Source organism: Rhinopithecus roxellana, chromosome 5 (assembly GCF_007565055.1).
Source record: "Rhinopithecus roxellana isolate Shanxi Qingling chromosome 5, ASM756505v1, whole genome shotgun sequence".
In the NCBI taxonomy this organism is placed as follows: Eukaryota; Metazoa; Chordata; class Mammalia; order Primates; family Cercopithecidae; genus Rhinopithecus; species Rhinopithecus roxellana.
This window is the reverse complement of record NC_044553.1, coordinates 151,560,155-151,583,040: the sequence shown is the minus strand read 5'-3', so window position 1 is coordinate 151,583,040 and position 22,886 is coordinate 151,560,155. Positions and strand designations below refer to the sequence as shown.

At 53.2% G+C, this 22,886-nt stretch overlaps 1 protein-coding gene across 1 annotated transcript in view; it reads left to right on the top strand.

The window, feature by feature from the left end:
- Nucleotides 1-22,886, top strand: part of ITPK1 (inositol-tetrakisphosphate 1-kinase) — a 182,511-nt gene that overhangs the window by 30,320 nt on the left and 129,305 nt on the right. The window contains exon 2 of the mRNA XM_010384507.2: nt 15,558-15,582. Coding sequence (XP_010382809.2) covers nt 15,558-15,582 — 25 coding nt within the window. The remainder of the gene's footprint in view (nt 1-15,557; nt 15,583-22,886) is intronic.

The window sequence follows — 22,886 nt, the reverse complement described above, 5'->3', positions numbered from 1 at the left end:
TCCGGCAGTGTCCTGAGTTACACGCCTGGCCATGCTATTTTCCAGACGGGAAAACCGATATGTAGAGCCCAGCATAGGAGGGACACAGCAAGTGAAGCCATCCTTGTTGACATTAGCTGGTTGCTCTTGGCATTTGAGTCTGAACATCAAAGGCCTTGAAGATTAAAAAGAGAGAATGAAGAATGATGTGCCTGGTGCCTTCTTGGGAAGAGCCCGAGGCCAGCTGTGGAGGGGAGCAAGACTGGTTCTGGGCTGGGCTTCCTGGCCTGGTGCTTTCCTGGGCAGCTGGAAGTGCTTCTGTGGGAGCTGTCTGGCCCTGGCGCTGTTGTTGGCTTCGTTATTTTTTTGCCTGCAGGGGCCTGAGCATTCTGTACTGACGGTAAAACATTTGTTGGACTGGTGCTGTAATCACACCGCAAGGGACACTTGAAATTATGTCTGTATTTGGGAAGCTAATTTTAAAGAACTTTTTCTCTTCATAATTATATGCAATCAGCCAGCTAGTGTTATTGGGGATTCTCTTTTTCCCTCCTCAGCTGAGAGGCCATCTGCCTTCCTCTTCCGGCCTTTCCTCCCAGCACATGGTGAGCCATCTCCCTGGGAGAGGGACCACTGGCCCTTGGCTGCCTGCAAGCCCCAGGGAAACCTTTCCACAGTGATTGCGGAGGAAGGGATGAGGAAGAAGAGCAGGGGAGGACGATGGGGGCCTCTGGCTTGGCTACAGGATGGGTCTGTTTTCAAGATTGGAGGCGCAGGTTGGTGATGGAAATGATGGAAGGTGATGTTTTGATTTGGACATTGAAGCAGCCAGGGCTCTTGTTGAATGCAAGTGACAGAAAATCCAGTTCAGATGAGTTTCAGGGGAAAAAAAAAAAAAGGCATTTCTTGGCCCAGGTATCCAAACTGGCACAGGAGTCGTCTTACCCCTCAGGTCCCCAGACATTCCTCCTGTCCCTGGAGTTTTATTCCTCATCAGGAAGAATTTAGTTCCAGAAAACGCTGACCAAAAAAAGAAAAGAAAAGCCCCCATTGCCCACCCCCTGCAAATGGGGCTCATTTCTCTCTATCTGAGTTCTGATCCTGACAAGTAGGGTTTCTCCAGGATGGTTGCTAGCACACCAGTCAGGGATATGGGCTGGATGTTTAGGGTTGGCACAGAGTGGACTCTGGATTGTCCTTCACGTGGGAGGCATTCAGGTCAGGAGGATACACCATGTGCTGGCCCTTCAGGTCTCGGTCCTACTGCCCTTTCCAGCACCCTGGGTTCCTCCGTGTCCTTCCTCTTGGAGCGCCCTCTGAGAGGATGGTGCGAGGAAGAGGCTTCCGATGTTGTCCATGGTAGGCAGGGATGGGGGCGTTCTAGGGGCAGACAGCATGGGCAGGTGGGCGGAAGTGTGAAAGAACCGACCCGTGGGGGCAGGGCAGGAAGCCCGGTGTGCTAGGAGCAGATGGGGCGAGACTTGCTGGGTGAAGAGGTAGACACCTGCTGCAGAGGCCCGAGTGGTGGGGGTGAGGGAAGCCCAAGGGGTGAGTCTGGGCAGCGGCTGGGAGGTGATGAGCTGCGTTTCAGATGCAGAAGGTGCAGAGTGTGTGTGCAGGGACAGCAGGGAGGCTGCCTGGTGGCCTGCTCCGCAGAGCTGTGTGTCTCAGGGAGTGGGAGGCCGCCCGTGCTGGCCTCAGAATCTTCTGCCCTTCTGGAATTCTGCATCCTTCTTTTGACATTTCTCTCTAATGCCCAGGGTCCTGCCTCTTGGCTTTGGCTTGGTGGCAGCTGTGACCCCCTGCGTGGGGCTCTGAGGGCTTCTTCCAGCTGTTTGGGGACTGTAGCCATGGCTCCCAGCTGCAGAGCCTGACAGGCCTGGACGCCGGCAGGAAGAAAATGGGGGGTGTGCCCATCTGCCAAGAGCTGGCTCTGAGGCTGACTCTTGGCACTGGGGTCCTCTGAGGCCCCAGGCTCATTCTCACCTCCTCCAGAGGCCCAGCTGACCTACCGTTCTCATGAGCTGCAGTCCTGTGACCCAGCTGATTTCTGTCTCATTGGTAGAACCCTTTAGAGGTGGGGTGGGGCTGCTAAAACATTAGCCCTGCTTCCTTCCCCACAGATTGGCCTCTCTTCCCTGCCTGTGGGCATCTGGCATCTGCTTGAGTCCTTCTTATCACGGGGTGCTCATCACATCTCGACTGCCTTCCTTTGGAAGCCAGCAAACTCTTCCTGTGGTTGAGCTGAAATCTACTTCATAGGAAGGGTTCCTTCTGCCTGGAAGGTTTGCTATTGGACAGAAGGACTGTCAACCCTGTGGAGAGGGGAGGAAGAGGGTGCCGGCTCCCCCGGCTTCTGGGCTGAATTGACCCAGGGTGTGTCTATTCCATAGCGTCCTGACATGCCAGAGGCTGGACCTTAGGAAGTGCCTTCTGGGACCTTCACTTCAGGCCTGCTCAGGGGCTGCTCCTCAGGTCTTGGGGCCCCTGGGGCAATGGCACCCATCTTCGGGCCTCCTGGGGTCAAGGTTTGAGGGAGGATTGGGGCAGCAGGTGGTTGGGTGGAGAGGCAGCTCTGTCCAGAACGACCCTCTTCCAGAAATCCCGGAAGCCTCATCCCCAACAGACCTGGTGCCCCCCCCGCCCCGCCGCCATAACACAGGTCCCTTTTCTCCCCAGGAAGTCACACAGTGCTGTGGGATGAGGAGGGTTTCCTGACAGATTTGGGGGGAGCGGGCCTGGGTGGGGAGTGAAGGAGCCTGGGAATTACTGGTATTTGGATGGGTTTAGATTGTGGTTCTGCTTCTTATCTGCTGTGAGTCTTTGGTCAGGAAACTGAACTGCTCTGAATTTCCCCACTTGAAAAGAGGTGATGGGCTGGGCGCAGTGGCTCACATCTGTAATCCCAGCACTCTGGCACTCTGGGAGGCCAAGGCAGGAGGATTGCTTGAGCCCAGGAGTTTGAGACCAGCAACTTAGTGGGCAACATAGTGAGACCCTGTCTCTACAAAAAATAAAACAAGAGGCCTGGTGCAGTGGCTCATGCCTGTAATCCTAGCACTTTAGGGGGCCAAGGCAGGCAGATCACTTGACGTCAGGAGTTCAAGACCAGCCTGTTCAACATGGCGAAGCTCCGTCTCTCCTAAAAACACAAAAATTAGCCGAGTATGGTGGCACACGCCTGTTGTCCCAGCTACTTGGGTGGCCGAGGTGGGAAAATTGCTTGAACGCGGGAGAATCGCTTGAACCCGGGAGGTCAAGGCTGCAGTGAGCTGAAATCCTGTCACTGCACTCTAGCCTGGGTGACAGAGGGACACCCTGTTTCAAAAAAAAAAAAAAAAGAAAAGGCAACCGTTGTACCTACCTAGTGGCTGCTGAGATCCAGGCAGAGTGCCTGGCCCTCACTAGTCCCGCCACCACCTCCTGTGTCCCTGTTTCCGCCTGGGACAGGGAGAGCAGGCCTGGGCGGGGAAGGAGAGAGCCCGGGGATTACAGGTGTTAGCCTCTCGTTTATTTGGGTCATGCTCAGGCGCCTGGAGTTCTCTCTGAAACTGGAAAGTCTCGGGTAGCTGATGAAGCACCACCTGTTTTAGGGTCAGGTGCCTGGGCACCGCTCATGGGCCTCAGGATGAGCCCAAGTGTCAGTAATTATCACCCAGCTCCCCAGTTTATAGTCAAGGCTTCCAGGCCTGGAGCCTTTGGTCTCCAGCACCCAGTTCCCCCACATCCCTTCCCTGGGCTTCTTCCTCCCGATTCCCATCAGGGACCCCTGTGGCCGTGTAGGGCTGTACCCAGTGCCTTTTGGGAATCTGCAGGCACCGTGCGAAGCTGAATGCTGGGCTCCTCCCCATCGACTCCTCATTGACTGTTGAAGCCCCCTACGAACTCCTGACGAGTCCTCATTCGTTCCTGCCTGACACGTGAATGCTTCCAGGTGGTGTCTGAGAACCCTAGGATGGCAGAGCTGTGGGAGCCTTTGGGTTGTGGTGGGCAAAGGCCCCTGCCACTCCCCACCAAAGACAGCAGGTCCTACTCCTCAGAGCCTGTGAATGTGCTGCCTTGTGTGGTAAAAGAATGTGACGTGACTACAGATGGGATTTTTAAAGTTTTATCTTTTAGAGATGGGGGTCTCACTATGTCGCCCAGGTGGGAGTGCAGTGGCTATTCACAGGTGGGATCAGAGCACACTGCAGCATCAAACTCATGGCCTCAAGTGATCCTCTCACTTTAGCCTCCCAAGTAGCTGGGATTATAGGCACGTGCCACTGCTCTTGGCTTACAGATGTGAATGAGTGAGTGGTCTTGAGATAGAAAATGTTCCTGCATTACCTGGGTGGGCCCAGTGTAATCACAAGGAGGCAGGAGGGTCAGAGGAGATGTGACAGTGGAAGCAGAGGTTGGGGTGTTGTGGCCACAAGCCAAGGAATGTGGACAGCCTGTAGAACTAGAGAAAGTGAAGGAATCGATTTCTCCCTGGAGCCCCCAAAAGGAAGCCTGCCTCTGACCTCAGAACCCTAAGAGAATAATACGTTTGTGTTGTTTTTAGCCACTACTCTTGTGATTTGTTACAGCAGCAATGGGAAGCGAATACAGTGTTCTCCTACCCTGTTCTTCTCAGGGCTTGCGGGTGAATCTGTGACTGAGAAGGGAGGGACTGGGTCAAGGTCAAGGCCAGAGCCCATGTGACCTGACACCTTGGGACTTTCCTTTGACCTGCCATCCTGAAAATATCTGAGGGGCCAGGGAGATATTCGAGTAAGGGGCCTTGTGGTTTAAGTTTTCTGAGATGGGGTCAGGGCTGACTCATGCTTGTGGCCGGGGGGCCCAGGAAACCCCAGTGCCCATGACCTGGTCTTTGCCTCTGCTTCTCCTGGTGCTTAGCAGGCCTTCTCCAGCATGCTCTGGCAGCTTCCCTCTCCCTCCCCTCCAGGGCCTGGCTCACACAGCAGCTCTACTGAGACTTCCCTGTGCCTCCTCTGTCCCCCAGGTGTTTGTCCTATTTAAGGGCCTGTGGCACACCCGCCAGAGGGCGTGGCATGTAGTCCACTGGTCTGCCCTGTGGCAGCTAGCATCTCAGGGCAGGGTTTGCGGTTTGGGGTCCGCCTCTGCTCCCAGGCCAGCCCAGTGCTTGACAGAGAAGACCAAAATCAGACCAGGAAACTCTCCCTGCCTGTGGTTGAAGGTGCAGCAGCAGGGCAAAGACAACTTAACCTTAAGAGCTTGAGATCCAGGGACCAGGAGTTGCCCCCAGCCCTTAGGCCAGGTAAGGAGTGTTGGCAGCAGAATTTGGGTGAAGTCTTTCAGTCTCCTCTGGAACACAGCCTTTCAAAGAGTGTCAGCATCCAGAACGCAGGCTGGGGACACAGGCACTTGTGCTGCTATTTTAGGAGCGTGGGGTACCTTGAGGATAGGTGCTAGAACAATTCAGGCTTTCCTGAGCAGGCTTCTCCCTCCCGCAGAGAGTCCAAGGGAGGGAAATGTCACGGGAATTTCTGCCTCCCTTCCCGCAGTAGCCTACCTCACTCATTAGGCTGATACTAAACGACTTTGCATTCTTGGGATTAAGAAGCTGCTGTGAAGAGAACCAACTGAATCTTTAGCCCTGAGGCTGGCCGACTGACGGCGGCCATGGGCGAGTGGGGGTGGTGGGGAGGGGAGGAGGTGCTAGAACCAAGCCTGCCAGCCTGCCCCCACCACCTCCCTCTCCCAGCAGCCCTCTCCCCTGCTTCCCACAATTTAGGTCCCATCCCTAATTAGGGGAAAGAAAAATTACTGCATCTGCAAGGGGGTAGTAAAAGACTCAAAAACGATTTCAAGTCGAGAATTTTCGTACTAAAAAGTGGGGATGTCGAGAGCCATTAAGGGAATAGACTTAACATTTGTGATCAGCCAGAGGTCAGGATGATTCCCGATCTGAAGTGGCGACCCCTTGGATGTGGCAGAACACTGCCTCGCGTGATCTCCTGCCCTCGCCTGCCTTCCTCCTTCCTGAAAATTGAATCGAGGAGGGGAGTCTCAAAGGCATCTCAGTCCCTGTGCTGCTTTCAGCCCCTGCAGCTCTGATGACTTCTCCAGGAGGTGCCAAAGGTGGGTTACCCACTCTGCCTCTCACTCGTGTCCTGTTCACTGGGAAAAGCTGCTTCCAGGCACCCCTGGAAGCTGTTCTGGGTCTGAGGGAGTGCACTGACTCAGGCTGCTATGCCTGCACTGAGGGGCGCCTTGGGCTCTGCCTGCCTCCCCAAGGTGGGGCACCCAAACTGGGGGAGGGTCTTCAGGTAAGGTGGTTGGTGACTCCCCAGTCAAAGGAAAGTTGCCCCCACTCAATAAAAAAGACACACGGCAGCTTCCAGTTTATCTGGTTCTTCCCTAGAGCTGTTCAGACAATTCAAATGTTTGTACTGGCTTTAAAATTCTGTTCGTATGTTGTCTTTATATTGGGCCATTTCAGTTTCTGGCACTGTTAATAGGAGGAAAATCCAAATTACCAAATAATCAGCAAGTGAACCAAGATGCCACAGAGCAGGCAGGCAGGGGACACGGGACTGGAGCCTGGCCCAGAAACCTGGCAGCACTCGGGGAGTGTTTGCAGAGAGCCTGCCAGGCCCAGGGTCTGCAGGGGGCACAGGGATACTGAAATAAAGAGCCGTCTTTGGCCTTGAGGGGCTCGTGGTCTGATGCCAAGCATGGAGCAGTCTTCAGTGGAAGCCATGATTCCTGCCTTTTGATGAGGAGGGCGCTTGAGCTGCTCTTGGTGGGTGGGCAGGAGTTTGCCAGCTGAGGAAGGGCGCCTGGCAAAGGCAGACTTAGGTCAAGCCTTGGCATTTGGAGATTGGGGTCCCTTCTGGGAGGGTTTGAGAGGCTGCCGCTGCCTCCCCCTGGTGTCTTCCAAGCTGCACCTCCAAATGCCTGCGTGGCAGGTTTTTTGCTAAGAATTTGGGGCTGTAGACACAAGGCACAACTGTGTCCCTGAAAGAGTGCTTGTTAGTCAGGATAGGCCAGGTTAGGCTGCAGTGACAAACAGCCCCGAGAGGCCAGAGGAAACAGGTTTACTCACAACTCGTTCAGCATGCACTCTGGATCCAGAGACTCTTGGGGGCTGTGATCTGCCCTGCAGTGGCTCAGTGTGTATCCCACTTCTTAAGTTCAGCACTGTGAACGTTTGGGGCTGGATAATTCTTTGTTTTAGGGGCTGTCCTGTGCATTACAGGGGCCCTTTCCTTACTGGATTCTAGTAGCACTTTCCTCAGTGTGACAATCAAAAAGGTCTTAAGGTGTTGCTGAATCTCCTCGTGGGGACACACAGTTGCCCATAGTTGGGAATCAGCGCTGGCTGAAAGTCCTCTTCATCAGTTGTTTCTTTCTGGTTCCTAGCCTGACTTTGTCACCACTCAGCCAGCGCTGTTTCCAGGTGGTGGGTTTGGCTGGCTCTGCTGGTGGGTGGCAGCCTCATGTGCTTCCTTGTTGCTGAGGTCGGGGAGGCCTGGGTGCTGGCAATGGAATGCTTCTTCCGGGAGGGGACATGGTCACCTCTATTCATGTCTCATTGCCCAAGGCAAGTCATGTGGCCATGCCTAACTGGGGGCAGGGACAACACAGTGGCACTGAGTGTCTAGGAGGGAAATTGCCAGCTTTGGTGGCCACCATTGATGTTCACCACCAAGCATTAGCCTGGTGGGGTCAGTGCTATGGAACCCAGCAGCCTTTCTCTCTGCCCAGTGCTGGGTGTGGGCAGCTTGGGGTGGTGGGGCCTGAGGAGGGTGGGAGCCAAGGCAGGTTCTCCAGAGGAGCTGACCTGGGGGGTCAGGTGGTGATGAGGGGATGGTATTTGAGGAAGGGAACAGTATGGCCATCAACACACATGGGTGATAGGGGCCCAATCATCTGTTTAGGAGCCTGAAGTCCTGGGGAGACATCCTGGGCTTCTGTGGGGTACGGTGTGGGCCCTGTCCTCTGCAGGCAGGGAAAGGGGGACCATAACTTGGGGCTTTTTCCCCAGCGCCTGGTACCTGGAGATGCCAAAGGGTCTTGTTATTTGGGTGCCTGAAATCAGCAATTACTGAACTGTGCCACACATTGCTTGGATGAGGATGTGCCTGGCTTCCCACTTCCCTGAGTGGTTCTCGGTATAACTCTCCTCCCTTGCTTCTTCACCATTTCATGTACTTCACTTGCTGCAGCCCTCAGGTCCCCACACCTGCCCTGGGGAGGGCCTCTTGGGCAGGAAAGGTCATATCCATTTAACAGATATGAAAGCTGAGACCCTGGGCCGTTCAGCGGCACATCCCATGCCTGCTGCTGGTCATGATCCCTGAGACTTTTGTGCCCTGCTCTGCTGTGTGGCAGGCCTGCTGCTGGATGGGGTCTGTTATCCCAGAGTGTCTTGTGTTTACCTCCTGACGCCACACCTGGTACTGTGCTACAGTGGCCTGGTGGTGGCGTGGATGCCGTGGACGTGTCTCTGCTCCGTATCACTCTTTTCTACTTCTGCTCTGATCCTTTTTATTGTTTTCTCTTATCCCCTCTCCCTCAGTGCTGGGTCATCCAGACTAATTTTCATCATCTTCAGAAGTGGTAACCACTGTTACTCACAGGGCCCCTGCTGCTCAGCGTCCAGTGACAGAAAGCTTTAGCTGGCTTGAGCAGAAATCTGCAGCTGAAGCTCCAGAGAGGACGAGCCCCACGCGGCCGGGTCTGGCCAGGGAACCTGCCCTCCTGGAGCCCTCTTGGCCCTTTCTCCTGGTTGGCCTTGGGCTCATCTGGATTCTCGCCACATGGAAGCAGTGGTGTCCTCCAGCATTTCCAGGCAGTGCCATTTGCACTGCAGACAGTCCTCCAGGACCCGTCTGGTAAAGGACCAGGACCGGGGCTTGGATCCTGCTCCCGTCCTGCTGCTAAGTGAGGTGCCAGGTCACGTACCCACCCCTGGAGTGGCTGTGCCGCCCCCAGTCATGTGGACTAGAGGAGGCGCAGTTCTGTAAGGGCAGGAAGGCAAGGTGGCAGGGCAGAGCACAGGTCACAAGACCCCGTCTCTGGCGTGAGCCAGTTACTGTGCCAGGCCTGGACTCTGCTTCCCTTAAAGCCCGTGTGGGATGAGTTCTAGGATTCTCCCATTTTACAGATAAGAAAACAGAGGCACAGGGTACAGAGGGATCTGGTTCCATGTTCTGCTCTCAGGGGCTCACCCACCTCCTCCCCTTCCACCTACCTCCCGAATTATGTTCATCTAAGCCTCTGAATGCTGCAAAGCTCAGTCCTGGGCTTGTGATCACTTCTTGGTACCACCATGGTTGAACAATGGAGTGCTACTGCCTTCCTGTGATGTTCTCTCGTCTCCTGGGCCTGGCGCAGTTCCTCGGTCTGCTCCTTCCAGATTGTGAGCCTCACAGCTATTTCTAGTTCTTAGGTTTCCTTTACTCCTGTTCCCAAGACCTGTAAGGGCTGCCCCCTACCCGTCTTATGTCCTCCCCTAGCAAATCAGATCCTGCTTCCACTGGTCACAGAGAAGCCCGTGGAGTCGCTCTTGTGGACAAGCAGCTGTCCCCATACCCAGCCGCTCCTGAGCAGCACCCAGAGCGTGATGAACCCTGAATTCTTCCCAGGCCCTGCCCCCAGACCTCCTGGATCAGAGGCTTCAGGGTGGCCTTGAATGAGGATTTTTGACACGCCCCAGTGGTGGTTCTCAGGTTATCTGCCCTGGCATTTGGGACCCACTGGCCCATGGGTAAGGGCTGGGCTACCAGGTGACATCCTGGGCCTCGGAGGCGTGCCCCACCTTTATCCTCTGTCCTGCGTCTCAGCCCCCGCCCCCTGAGAGGGCTTTATGCTTCCAGAGCCCTGGACACCCCTTGGGGAGGGTGCAGGACTCACCTTACTCCTCTATAAGTACTCTTCCCAGCACCTGTCTGTAGTTACCCTTCAGTTGCTCTGCCAGATGGCAAATGCTGCCTCCTCCTTGAAGCCTTCTCTTATTGCCAGCCTCATCCCCTGAAAGCATCAAGTCATTTTGTGAGTATTTTAACTTCCTTAAGGGTTCAAGCTCCTTGGACTTCCGGGGAGAGCCTTCCTTGTGCAAAGCGGATCCTCCCTTCATTAATAATCCAGCTTTTGGAAAAGCATGTTTATACTTGGCTATTCCTATTTTATTAATATTAATATATTAATGTAATATTTATCAAGAAAATGACAGTTTAGAGCCTATAAAATTATTCGCAGGTACAGGATGTTTTTTTTTTTTTTAAGATGGAATCTCGCTCTGTTGTCCAGGCTGGAGGGCAGTGGCCCGATCTTGGCTCACTGCAACCTCCGCCTCCTGGGTTAAAGCAATTCTTCTGCCTCAGCCTCCCAAGTAGCTGGGATTACAGGCACCCGCTGGTATGCCCAGCTAATTTTTGTATTCTTATAGAGACGAGGTTTTACCATGTTGGCCAGGCCGGTCTCGAACTCCTGACCTCAGGTGATTTGGAAGGCCCACCTCAGCCTCCCAAAGTGCTGGGATTACAGGGGTGAGCCACCATGCCCGGCTGAAGGTTTTTAATGAAACTTAAAAGTTATTAAATTGTAGGCCAGGCACAGTGGCTCATGCCTGTAATCCCAGCACTTTGGGGGGCCGAGCTGAGTGGATCACTTGAGGTCAGGAGTTCGAGACCAGCCTGGCCAACATGGTGAAACCCCATCTCTACTAAAAATTGGCCGGCGTCATGGCGAACGCCTGTAGTCCCAGCTGCTCAAGAGGCTGAGGCAGGAACCCAGGAGGTGGAGGTTGCAGTGAGCTGAGATGCCACTGCGCTCTAGCCTAGGCGATAGAGCCACACTCTGTCTCAAAAAAAAAAAAAAAAAATTAAATTGTAACTTTTATTGTTACCTTCCCTATAGTTTTGAGGGTAGCATATATATTCATTGTAGAAAATCTCGAAAACACAGGGAAGTAGGAAGAAAAAACCACAGCACTTTGTTGGCATCACCCAGCCCCGTGGCCACAGTTAACACTACAGCCCACGCCCCTCAGTCTGTTTTCCAGGTACTAGACCGTTTCCATGGCCTTAGAACCCGTAGCGAGTTCTGGTGGTCCCCGCTGCAGGCCTCATTTCAGCTCCTCTTGGGGCAGCAGTTGGAAGCTTTTCACGATACACCCTGAGCTCTTCTGTCTTGTGTCCTCCATTGATCAATTGCTTTGTGCTTTTATCAAGCATCTATTTAAGAAACAATTTAGGCCGGGCGCGGTGGCTCAAGCCTGTAATCCCAGCACTTTGGGAGGCCGAGGCGGGTGGATCACGAGGTCAGGAGATCGAGACCCTCCTGGCTAACACGGTGAAACCCCGTCTCTACTAAAAATACAAAAAACTAGCCGGGCGAGGTGGCGGGCGCCTGTAGTCCCAGCTACTCGGAGGCTGAGGCGGGAGAATGGCGGGAACCCGGGAGGCAGAGATTGCAGTGAGTGGAGATCGCGCCACTTCACTCCAGCCTGGGCGACAGAGTGAGACTCCGTCTCAAAAAAAAAAAAAAAAGAAACAATTTAAAAAATATATTTTCCAGTTTTTGATAACATGTTATAGGCCCCTGGCACAACATTGAAGTGATGTATGAGGGGACACGTGAAAAGGAAGTCCCTCGGCCACCCCAGCTGCCCTTGTCCTTGACCAGGGGCCCTGCCATGATCATTTTTCTGTAGCACCCTCAGGTTCACTCCAAGTGTACACAAGCACACATGCTTGTCCCGGATGTTGTTCTAAACACAGATAGTTATCTACAGCACACAGGGTTTTGCATCTTATGTTTTTCACACAGCAACGTCTTGGAGATAATTCCTTGTGGGTGCCTGGAGGCCTTCTGTGTTCTTTTTACTGCTGCGTACTATTCCTTTGACTGCGGTTTAGTTTGCTGCTAGTGTTTTGCTATCGCATACAGGTAGGTAATTAACAGGGCAGAACTGGAAACATATTGCACACTTGAGCCTGTCTGTGGGGTGATGAGGTGAGATTGTGGATCCAGGGTTTTTAGGAGGAACAGTCAGTCACTTGACAGCCAGTGCTCTGGCTTCTCTTCCTTCCCACTGTCCCTCATGTTCCATCCTTCTCCCTCTTCCCCTTTGGCTTCATCATTCAATTTCTGAACTTTCTGGTTATGGTGGGACTTCAGGAACGTGCTTCTTAGGGCATCAAGGTTGTTGGTGCCTTTGTTCTGCAGGAGTTTCCCGATGAAAAATCAGCCCGACAGGTTGTTTTATTTTCCCAAGAGGCTGTGGTGGTGCGCATGGGATTCCACCACCAGAGGGGATGCAGTTTTCTGCCTGCCACCTCCTGGTCCTTCCATTGCACTGAGGCCCTGGAGGCTGGAGACCAGGCCTCCTTGCTTGGTGCCACCCTTGCCCACGGTAGTGCACCTGGTGAACACCTGGGTGTGGGGAGAGCCCTGCTCGGGGCCAGCTCCTGCACTTTGCGAGTCTCCCATGCCTCGGCTTGCTCCGCAGGTAATGGGGCAACCACTCTGCCACCCTTATGAGGCTGCAGAAGGTATTGGTGAGTGGTGAGCTTCAAGGGGTGTGCAGCATACATGGGTGGCCCCCTCTTTTCTGCCACTGTTGCAGTTTATCCTTATTTTGGAGCTCTGAGTGACAGAGGAACTGCTGTGGCCCCTGGGAACCCAACCCCACTTAAGATTGCAGCCGATCTTTTCTCTAGATTACTTTTTTGTTGCTTTCTTATTTTATGTGTTCCATCTGTTTTCAGAGTTAGAGACTGTTTTTTTAGGACTAAGGGAGGGAGGACTGCCTGGGATGATGTAAAATGTAGACTGATTGGAATTGACCTCAGTAAAGAGATGAGAGTCACATGCTGAGATAACCTGGATGCCAGCAGGGTTGACTCAGAGGGAAACCGAGGTCCTGGCACAGAGCCCAGTGGAAGTCTGCGCCAACTGGTGTGGGTCACTTATGCTCCTCTGTCCCTGGCCTTTCCCATTGTGCGGTTCACACTCTGGGTGATTTGGGGCTTGGGTTTTCCATCCTGGAGCTGGGTTGCTGGAGTTTGGGCTGGCTCCTCAAGGTCCTCTGCTGTGTGTCCTGGGGCAGGTTCCCATCAGTGACGCTTCCTGCAGCTTTCTTATCCCTTCAGTGGGGGCCAGGATGATTGGGAATGAGGCAGGGGCTGAGGTGTCCACAGGTGCTCAGAAACGGTGCAGGTTGTGAGCTGATGGTTGGGTGTAGCACAGGTTCCTCATGATGCTATCTGTCACTGTGCTGTGGGCTTTGGTGGCCCAGTGCTATGCTGTTGTGTGTCTCCCCTGTCCCTCATGAAATCATGGAAGCAGATGGATATTGGCCACCATTCCTACAGGAACTGCAGAGAAGCTAAGAGACGCTGAGGGTCCCTGAATGCCTCAACCAGGGTGGTTCTCAAACTGGACTCCTTGGGGCCCAGGTTTCTTTTGAGGTGTCGGGGGTTTGAGGAAAGGTGGGCTGGGTGCTTCCCACAGTGGGACCTGGTCAGCTCTCCTTGGCCTCTGTCTTCCTGTCTCTTGGAGTGGCTCCTTTGTGAGGTTCCGCTCAGTGCCTTGGTATCAGAAGGTGCTAAGGAAGCCCTCACTGAATGAGCTGACAAACAGATTTAGGAATTAGTGGGCAGCGCCTCAGCTGTGCCATGAAACAAGGCAGCAGGGGTGCCCAAAGGTTCCTGCGGGGCTTTTGCCCATCTCCTCCCTAAGGCCTTGAGCCTCTCAAGGGCCCAGACTGTGGAGGTTGCATTTGTTGTACCATCCGAGTGCTGGGCCCAGGAGCTAAGCTAAATTTTTTTTTTTTTGAGACAGAGTCTCACTCTGTCGCCCAGGCTGGAGTGCAGTGGCCGGATCTCAGCTTACTGCAAGCTCTGCCTCCTGGGTTTATGCCATTCTCCTGCCTCAGCCTCCCGAGTAGCTGGGACTACAGGCACCCGCCACCTCGCCCGGCTAGTTTTTTGTATTTTTTAGTAGAGACGGGGTTTCACCGTGTTAGCCAGGATGGTCTTGATCTCCTGACCTCGTGATCCGCCCGTCTCGGCCTCCCAAAGTGCTGGGATTACAGGCTTGAGCCACCGCGCCCGGCCACTAAGCTAAATTGTTACACATTTACACCTTCGTCTGCCAGCAGCCGTTGAGGAGTGTCTGTGTGCCAGGGGGTATCATAGCTGGGCACGGGCACACATAGCTTTAAAGTTTGGCATAGTCCCTGCTCCAAGGAGCTTGGGTGAGTAAACCACAGATTCCTGACCTTGCCTGGCTGCAGCCGTCTCTGAGCATCTGCTGGAGGCCTTTCTTCCCGGCACAATGTGCACAGCATGCTGTTTTGGGCGCTTTGGTCCTGCAGGTCCTGGTGGCCCTACACCAGCACTCATCCCTGACTCATAGCAATCAATACCCCAGAACAAAGGGCCAAGACAGTGGTTGCCTTAAGTTCTTCCAGGTGGGGAGGCGTCCTGGAGAGGCTATGCTGAGCGGAATCCTCAAGGCTGGGGTGTGAGGTGGGTACCAGGGCCAGGGAGGAGAAAGCCCTGTGTGCCAGAGCTGCACAGGTGGGCACTTCCTGGGCTCACAGTAAGAAACGTGGGGTAGGGGAGGCTGGGCATGGTGGCTTATGCCTGTAATCTCAGCACTTTGGGAGGCTGAGGTGGGTGGATCACAAGGTCAGGAGTTCGAGACCAGCCTGGCCAATATGGTGAAACCCCATGTCTACTAAAAATGCAAAAATTAGCCAGGCATCATGGCGGGCGCCTGTAGTCCCAGCTACTCAGGAGGCTGAGGCAGGAGAATCGCTTAAACACGGGAGGTAGAGGTTGCAGTGAGCTGAGATCACACTATGGCACTCCAGCCTGGCAACAGAGTGAGACTCTGTCTCAAAACAAAAAGACATGGGTGGGGAAGGGAAGGGTGGGAGTCAACAGAAAGCCTTTGTGTGTTCTGGGCAAACCCCAACCCAGGCCATGAGGCTCTTAACATTGGGTGGCAAGAGTCAGGTTATGTGGTGGCCGCGGGACTGCGTGTGAAGGGCGAGGATGTGGGGGACATGAGTGCAGCTTGGAGGCTGTTGGCGAGGCTGGGGCAGGCGTCAGTGGGGCGTTGGGAAGGCAGTGGGCAGGACTGTGGGGCTTCCCGTGTGTGGCAGTGGATGGGTTGGGACATGACTGGCTGTGGCAGGTCCTGGGGTGAGGCCTGATGGGGAGGACGGGGGAGCCGTGAGGGTTGAGCTCAGCAGGGACGGCAGGTGGTGGGGGACGGTGGTAAATTCGATGGCAGGGGCCTTGGGACAACCAGGCTGGAACTCCGCTGACAGAGGCCTGGCACAGGAGTAGAGGGAGGTGGCTGGTGTGGGGCTTCCGGAGGACTCCAGCAAGTCCCTCTGCGGAGCCACCCCTCTCAGCGGGAAGGTGGTGTGAGGAGTGGCTGGGAGTGGAAGACATGGCCATTCTGGGACAGTGGCAGGAGAGGCGCAGCTGCTGGCTTCCTCCTGAAACCCCCTCATGGTCCTGCCCTCAGCCAGCTGTTGGGAACCTTCAGAAAGGACGTGTCCAGCCTGCTGGAGTAACGCTTGTTTTCTTTGTTTTTCTCCACAGGAAGCGAGGGATAGAAGTTGTGCAGGTGAGTACACGCGTCCTTGTGGTTCTTTGGGTAGGGGGGCCCTTGGCGCCCACCTCTCCATCTCTCCTCCTCTCCTCCTCTCCTCCAGCGTCAGACACAGCTTTCTTTCTTCTTCACGTGCAGCTTGTTTTTAGCACCCCTGTGGATTTGATGTGGTTTCTGCCCTGGGCTGGGAAGACTCCAATTGGGGCTTCTTGGGTTTGGAGGGTTGCTGTGGCTTTGTCAGTGGGGAGAGGGTTGGTTTGGGAGTGCTGAGGGGGGTGTGCGTGGCAGTGGTCAGGTTGGGGTGGGTGTGGGAAGGGTGAGGGGGCAGTAGGCACCCAGCTAGACATTCAGTTGTCTTTGTGTCTTTGTGCTTTGTGTAACCTCACCCTGGGTGGACTTGGGTCAGGTGCTCATTAACTAGAAAAAGAAGGATGGATGGAAGAAGAAGGAAGAATGGATGGAGGGGGAGGGAAGGATCTTGGAGGGAGGGGAAAGGTGGAAAGATGGAGGGAGAAGGAAGGAAGGGTGGAGAGGGGGGAAGGGTAGAAGGATGGATGGAGAGAAGAGGGAAGGATGGATGGAGGGGGAGGAAGGAAACATCAAAATACTCTGAGACTCTGTGTGAGGGGCAGGCTGTGTTATTTGCACTAAAGGCTGTACCTGGCGCCTAATGGGTACTTGGTAAACCTGATGGTGACCTGGCCATGTCCTGTGTTCCCCTTGCTGTCCCCGTTGAGGGTGACTCTGTGGCCTGTGCAGCTGGGCTGGCATCCCATGTCCTTGCCCTATGGGCCTCATCTGCCTGTAGCTGCAGAGAGGGGAACCCAAGCTGGGGACTAGATCAGGGCAGAAGAGGTGCTGGCCTCTGTTAGAATATCTAAGGGGCTTTCAAAAAGCCCACTGGGGAGCTCTTCTAGCCCACCCCTGTTAACTTTAGCTCCAGGCCTTCCCTCAGTGGCCATAGGAGAGCGGCGTCCCCATTCCTGCAGGTTCAGCATCGCAGGCCCCAGGTTTCCCCTGCTCCTGGGACCAGACTGGGGCTGGTTGACGGGTGGGGCTGGTAAAGGATCCTCCTTACCTCCCTGCTGGTAGTTTGTTGAACTTATCACTGGAAGTGTGAGATTTGTTTTGGGGTAAGGAGGTAGTTTCTGGAAGCCTCTCAGCAGCTCTAGGTTTTTGTCCAGGCTCTTCTTGGCTCTGCAGAATTGCATGATGTACACTAGATTTTTCTTTTTTCTTTTCTGGTTTTTTTTGGGGGGGACAGTGTCTCGCTCTGGAGTGGAGGCTGGAGTGCAGTGGGGCTATTTCAGCTCACTGCAACCTCTGCCTCCCGGGTTCAAACGATTCTCGCGCCTCAGCCTCCTGAGTAGCTGGGATTACAGACGCGCGCCACCACACCCAGCTAGTTTTTGTATTTTTAGTAGGGATGGGGTTTCACCATGTTGCTCAGGCTGATCTTGAACTCCTGACCTCAGGTGATCCGCCCACCTCGGCCTCCCAAAGTGCTGGGATTTCAGGCATGAGCCACCGTGCCCAACGTGCACTGAATTTTTCTGTGGGCTTTAATTTCTCCATCATCAAGTGAGGGATATTGGAATTCAGGAATGGCTTAGGGGTGTGTGTTCAGGGACCATTTCTGATTGATTGGTTTTGGTGGCCTGGAGGATCCTAAATCTGTGAGTGGGTGGGAACAGGGGTTGATCTGTAGTGCCTGCCAGGGGTACAGGTGTGGAAAGAGGAGATGTGGTTGTACGTCTCTTAGCGGGGTTAGATGGTCTCTCACCACTGCAGCTCTAGGATGTGGTGGCTCCCATTTCCCTTTTATCCCTCCATAGTGGTTCACTTGGAAATCCACGGATCCTTTACAGATGCTACTTTACCCACAGTAAGCCTGAGACTGACAGCTGGGGCTCACTGTGCTCAGGAAGGCCCCGGCTTGCCCTGTGGTTCCACCTAGCCACTTGGGGGAACTGCTGTGGAAGCCATTTTCAGAGGAAGTGAGTTCAGGCGCTCCCCAGCAAACACACTGCCTGAGAGGGCAAGACAGCCTTCCCCCATGCCTGATCCTGTTCACATGTGACCTCAAACTGTCACACAGTGGGTGTCACCCCCACCGCTCAAGGACAGGATGAGAGATGGACAGGGGTCAGCGAGTTTCATTTGTATGGCGTTCTGGGAAGATTTAGACTAAAATCTTTAATCCGCTCGGTCTGTGGGAGGAACAGGAGACTGGAGCCATTGTGTCAGAATGTCCGGGGCAGAAGAAGCATTGCAAAATCTTTCTAGACATGTATGCTGTTCATTTCAGTGGTGGCTTGGGGGAGGAAGTGGTGACTGGGCACCAGAGCGAAGCCAGACTGGACACTTTCCACTCCAGCATCTAAAAATAAAACCTACCATGATACCTCTCTGTTCACCTCCTCCTGGCATCCCTGTGTTTGGAGAACTTTTAGATTTTAAGGCATTGAGAAAGACTCTGCAAAAATGAGAGGCTTTTCAGAATCAGCTGGGCCTCTGTGCACAGGATCTCCAGGCTGCTGGGCCCTGGGAGCTGGGGCTGTTTGCCGTCCTCTGGGTTCAGGTGCTGGTAACTGAAGAGGATGTGTGTCCCCTTGCTGCCAGCCATCTTCTTGTGTCCTATGTCTGGTCCCTGAGGGGCGTTTCCTGTTCTCTGCAGCCACCCAGGGATGGTGTGGTGTTAAGAACCCTTTAGAGTTGGGGAAACTGAGGCTCAGAATGTTGTGCCTTCTCTTGGGGATTTCAGCCGGCAGTGGTGAAGTTGGGATTAGAGTACAGGTCTGTCTGTCTCAAAAGCCTGTGGCCCCTGGTTTTCTGCCGAACGGCCTCCTCTGCATGTTTATTGGCTCTCCCTTTACTAAATGCTTCCATTCCTCTTATTACCTGGACTTTGGCTGCTATCTAAAAAAAAAGATGTTGGGGCCAAGAATCTGGACTCAAGACTGCAAAACGCTGGTGACTGGAGGGAGGTCGCTTGGTCATGGGAGTTGTTTCTCTTCCTGTTATTTAATGGCAACAGTAACAGTCCTTTTATTGAGGACTCCAGTGTACCAGGCATTGTGGGTTTACTTTAAGGAAGCATTTGTGTGTACCCTTCCCGAGGTGGGTGTGGGGGCATATTTAAGAAAGTAGATTTTGCAGATCTCAGTGTCCTCTTGTGCCTGTGCCTAAGGCTGAGGAACTCAGGAGCCCTCCTTCCCTGCTACCCCTGTGCCTGTTTAGCTCGTTCCTTCTCCCAACTCTGCAGAAGGGTGTGCACGCTGTGAGGTGCAGGGCTGCCTGGGGTCAGGTTCCTGCCTGTGTGACCTTGGGCCAGTTGCCTAACAACGCAGTGTCTTTCTGCTCATCTGTAAAATGGGGATAATCGTGGTGCTGGTCCCTTGGCACCGTTGTGAGAACTGAGTTAATTTGGGTGAAGTAATTGGCACTGGGCCTGGCACACTGGAAGCTGGCTGTCTGCAGGAGAACTGTACACTCTATCCACAGGCAGACCTGACTGAGGTGTGAGACCTCAGGGCATAAAACCCTCCCAGTAGTCAAGTACAGTGAACAGTCATTGTCATCCTGGGGCCAGGGAGGTATTTCCAGTTCCTTGCTTGCAGCAAAATTCAAAGAGGACCTGATGGTGTCCTCAGCTGATAGCACATTAAGAATAACTTCTGTTTTGGGTGGCTGAGGTGGGTGGATTGCTTGAGCTCAGGAGTTTGAGACCCACCTGAGCAACATGGCAAAACCTCATCTGAGGGCTCCCCACCAACCACAAATGCAAAAAATTAGTCGGGTGTGGTGGTGTATGCCTGTCATCCCAGCTGCTTGGGGGCTGAGGTGGGAGGATCACTTGAACCCAGGAGGTCGAGGCTGCAGTGAACCGAGATCGTGCCACTGCACTTCAGGCTGGGTGACAAAGTAAGACACTGTCTCAAAAAAAAAAAAAGAATAATTTTTGATAACAGATTACTAGATTACTGTAATTCTTGGCATATAATTATAAAGGAATCCAAAGAATTTGCTATGGTAAATCTCTTTCCATTCAATTTTTTACATTTGAGTAAGTGGTTTCTGCCCTCATATCTGTAAAAATTAGAAAATGGAGATGAAATTGATAAACACTGTTTGGTTCTAGCAATAGGCAATATTCATCTGAGCATTCATGAAATAATTTTTCAAAAAATTCCCATTCTTTGTAGAGATGTATTTTTAATAAGATTTATTTATTAAAATTTATTTATTTATTTATTTATTTATTTATTTATTTTGAGATGGAGTCTCACTCTTGTTGCCCAGGCTGGAGTGCAGAGGCATGATCTTGGCCCACTGCAACCTCTGCCTCCCAGGTTCAAGCGATTCTCCTGCCTCAGCCTCCCAAGTAGCTGAGGTTACAGGCACCTGCCACCACGCCCAGCTAATTTGTTTGTTTGTTTGTTTGTTTGGTAGAGATGGGGTTTCACCATGTTGACCAGGCTGGTCTTGAACTACTGACCTCAGGTGATCCGCCTACCTCAGCCTCCCAAAGTGCTGGGATTACAGGCGTGAACCACTGCGCCTGGCCTAATAAGGTTTATTTTTAAAGGTTATTTCTTATACAGTTTTGCAATATCTTTCTGTCTTTTTGATCAATTGTATACTTATAGTAATTATTACAATAATGCGGTCCAGGAGAACACTTTTGACAGAACTTTATGGTCACAGGAAGTTAAAAAAAAATTAAAACATTGATTTTTGCATTTTTTGGCCCTGTAGTATAATAGGATAATCAGTATAAAGCTTTCAAGCATAAAATACACTGTGATGTATAAACATCTCGGAGGGAGATCAGAGTTTTTGGAGGAAAAAGGAACACTGTTAAATTTCCAACAGTTAAAGAAGAGCTTGATTATGTAATTTAAAAATGGATGATGGTGAATCTCAAATCACCATGGTATTTAGATACCATTGGATCCATTTAAAAGAGAAACATTAACAGTTTTATTTTAAAATGGTAATATTTACAGTATGTTGGAAATCACATCCTCTACAAGTATTTAGACTTATGAGAAATTTTTCATATCAACTTAAAAATGTGCAAATAGATATGTGGTTTTAAACGTTTATTTTGTGGGGGTTTGGTTTGAAGGCCACTGCTTCAGAACATTACTCTGTTTACTTCTCAGAACCAGGCCTGAGGCACGTACCTCCTCAGAGAGGCATAGCACCAGGCTTTGCTCTCAGGCCATCCAGAGGCCCTGATGGGGCTGGGCTGGACTGGCCTGACTCTGGGGCCTGTGCCTCCCCTGAGATCCAGAACCGCTCGCCGAGACTTGCTTGGCAGTGGACTTGTCTGTAGACCTGGTCTGTTAGGCCACGTGATGATGATCATGAAAGACACAGCGCTATCTGCTCAGGGCTGCTCAGGCAGGAGAGGAAGTTGCAGGGGAGCCAGGACCCAGGCCGCTCAGAAGGAGAGGTTGTCCTGCTTTGTGTTGAGAGCAGGGAGTTGAGCTATGGGACAAGGGGAGAATATAGTAAGGGTTGTGGGACCAGATGCCCTCCACCTCCTGTCCTGAGAGGCTACTTGTCGTGACAGTGATGGTGGCAAGTGCCTGTTTCCTCAGCCCCCTGCTCTGTGGTATGGTAATGGGAATGCTGGATGCACGGGCCACCCTGACTCCACCGTTTCAGTGTTGAGTTGGTTTCACTGAGTGCTGAGCTGAGGGCCCCTTATAGCCAGGCTGTGCAGATGGGACACAGTAGCATGAAACAGTTTCCCAGACACCTGCTGTGGATAGGCCCCAGGTGCTAGGGGCACACACAGGCCCAAGCCAGGCCCCTTCAACTCTCTGTGATGTCTGTGGACAGTGACCAAGGTGGGCAGGGACACCAGACAGGCACAGAGGAGGGCCCTCACGCAGCCTGGTAAGTCAGGAAGGCTCCCTGGAAGAAGAGTCTGGTTAGTGGCAATGAGCTCATCTACCCAATAGATCGTATCTGAGAGGCAAGGCCTGACGGGGCTCGACCCACTCCCTAGGTCCTTGTGCTTCCTTCTAAAACACCTAGTTACTAAAATGACCAAGTGCCAAGCACAGCACTATGATTGCTTCCCCTGTACACAGTGAGCCTGTGTTGGAGAAAATATCCCGTGGGTCGTCTGTGGTCTGGGGAGTGGGGCTGGGGCTCTCCTGTGGGCTGGGCAGAAGCCTGCATCAGTCTTGCTGGGTGCTGTCACCTCAGGGCATCTTCCACTCTAATCCAATCTGTGGGGAAGGCTCAGGAGGAGCAGTCTCCCATCCAGGGACTCACTGCCTCTTTCTGGAACAGTCCAGAATTTGGTGGAGGAAGACCCTGAACGAAAGATCTACCTGCTGCCGGGCCCCCTCCAGCCTGGCCATTCTTAGGAAAGTATGTTTTGCAGCCTGACCCCTGCCCTGGCCTGTTCTCCGGGCTGCCTTTCCCCAGTTATTGTAAAAGATCAGGGGAGAAGGTGACTGTTGGTATGAGAGGGCTCGGGGTTTGACTTGAAAATGCAAATGAGCAAGCTGTAAGCGTGAGAAGTATAGTAACTGGTTATAGATTCACTGTCCTCCATCCAAATGCCTTGAGAATTCAGACACTATGAAACCCAGTCTCTGGTGCAGTGGCTGTTTCTCAAGCAGACAAGGAAGAAAGTAAGTTCCCCCAGCTTGCAAACGAGTGAACGGTGGGCATACACCTTTCTGTCCGTGTTTTCTCTGCAGCTGGTGCTGGCTGGCATGCTGGTGACCTTTGTGTATGTATTTTTACCCCTTCCTGCACCAGACTTTCTGGGGAGGAGGTTGGGTGGGTGACCATCAAACCACCAAGAAAAGGCAAGTCTGAGAAAGAGACACTAAGACCCCAAGGGAAGGTCCATGTGCCTGGGGCCGAGGCAGAACTGGGTGCTGGGCCTCTGGAGGCGAAGGAACCATGGGGATGTCCACTGGCAGGGAAATCATGGGGATGCCTAAGCCCAGGGGCAGGGCAGGCCTGTGTGAGCTGTGGGGGAGCGGTGGGAATGGAGGGTTGGGCATGTAGGAGGAGTGGGCCATCAGAGGATGGAGGCCATACCTCCTGACATGGAATAAACCAGGCATAGGGGCTGGCAGGAGGCCAGGTGTTAGAACGGCCTTACAGACAGGGAGCACGGCGGGGGCCCACACACAGAGAGCAGCTGGGGAAGGGGGTCCTTTGGCTGACAATAGCTTGGAAAGGTCGCAGCCCCAGGCTTGAGGGGGATAGTGAGAGACCAGGCTGGAGAGAGTAGTGATGCCAGGTGAGTTGTTCATGGGGTGCTGTGTCGGGGGCATGGA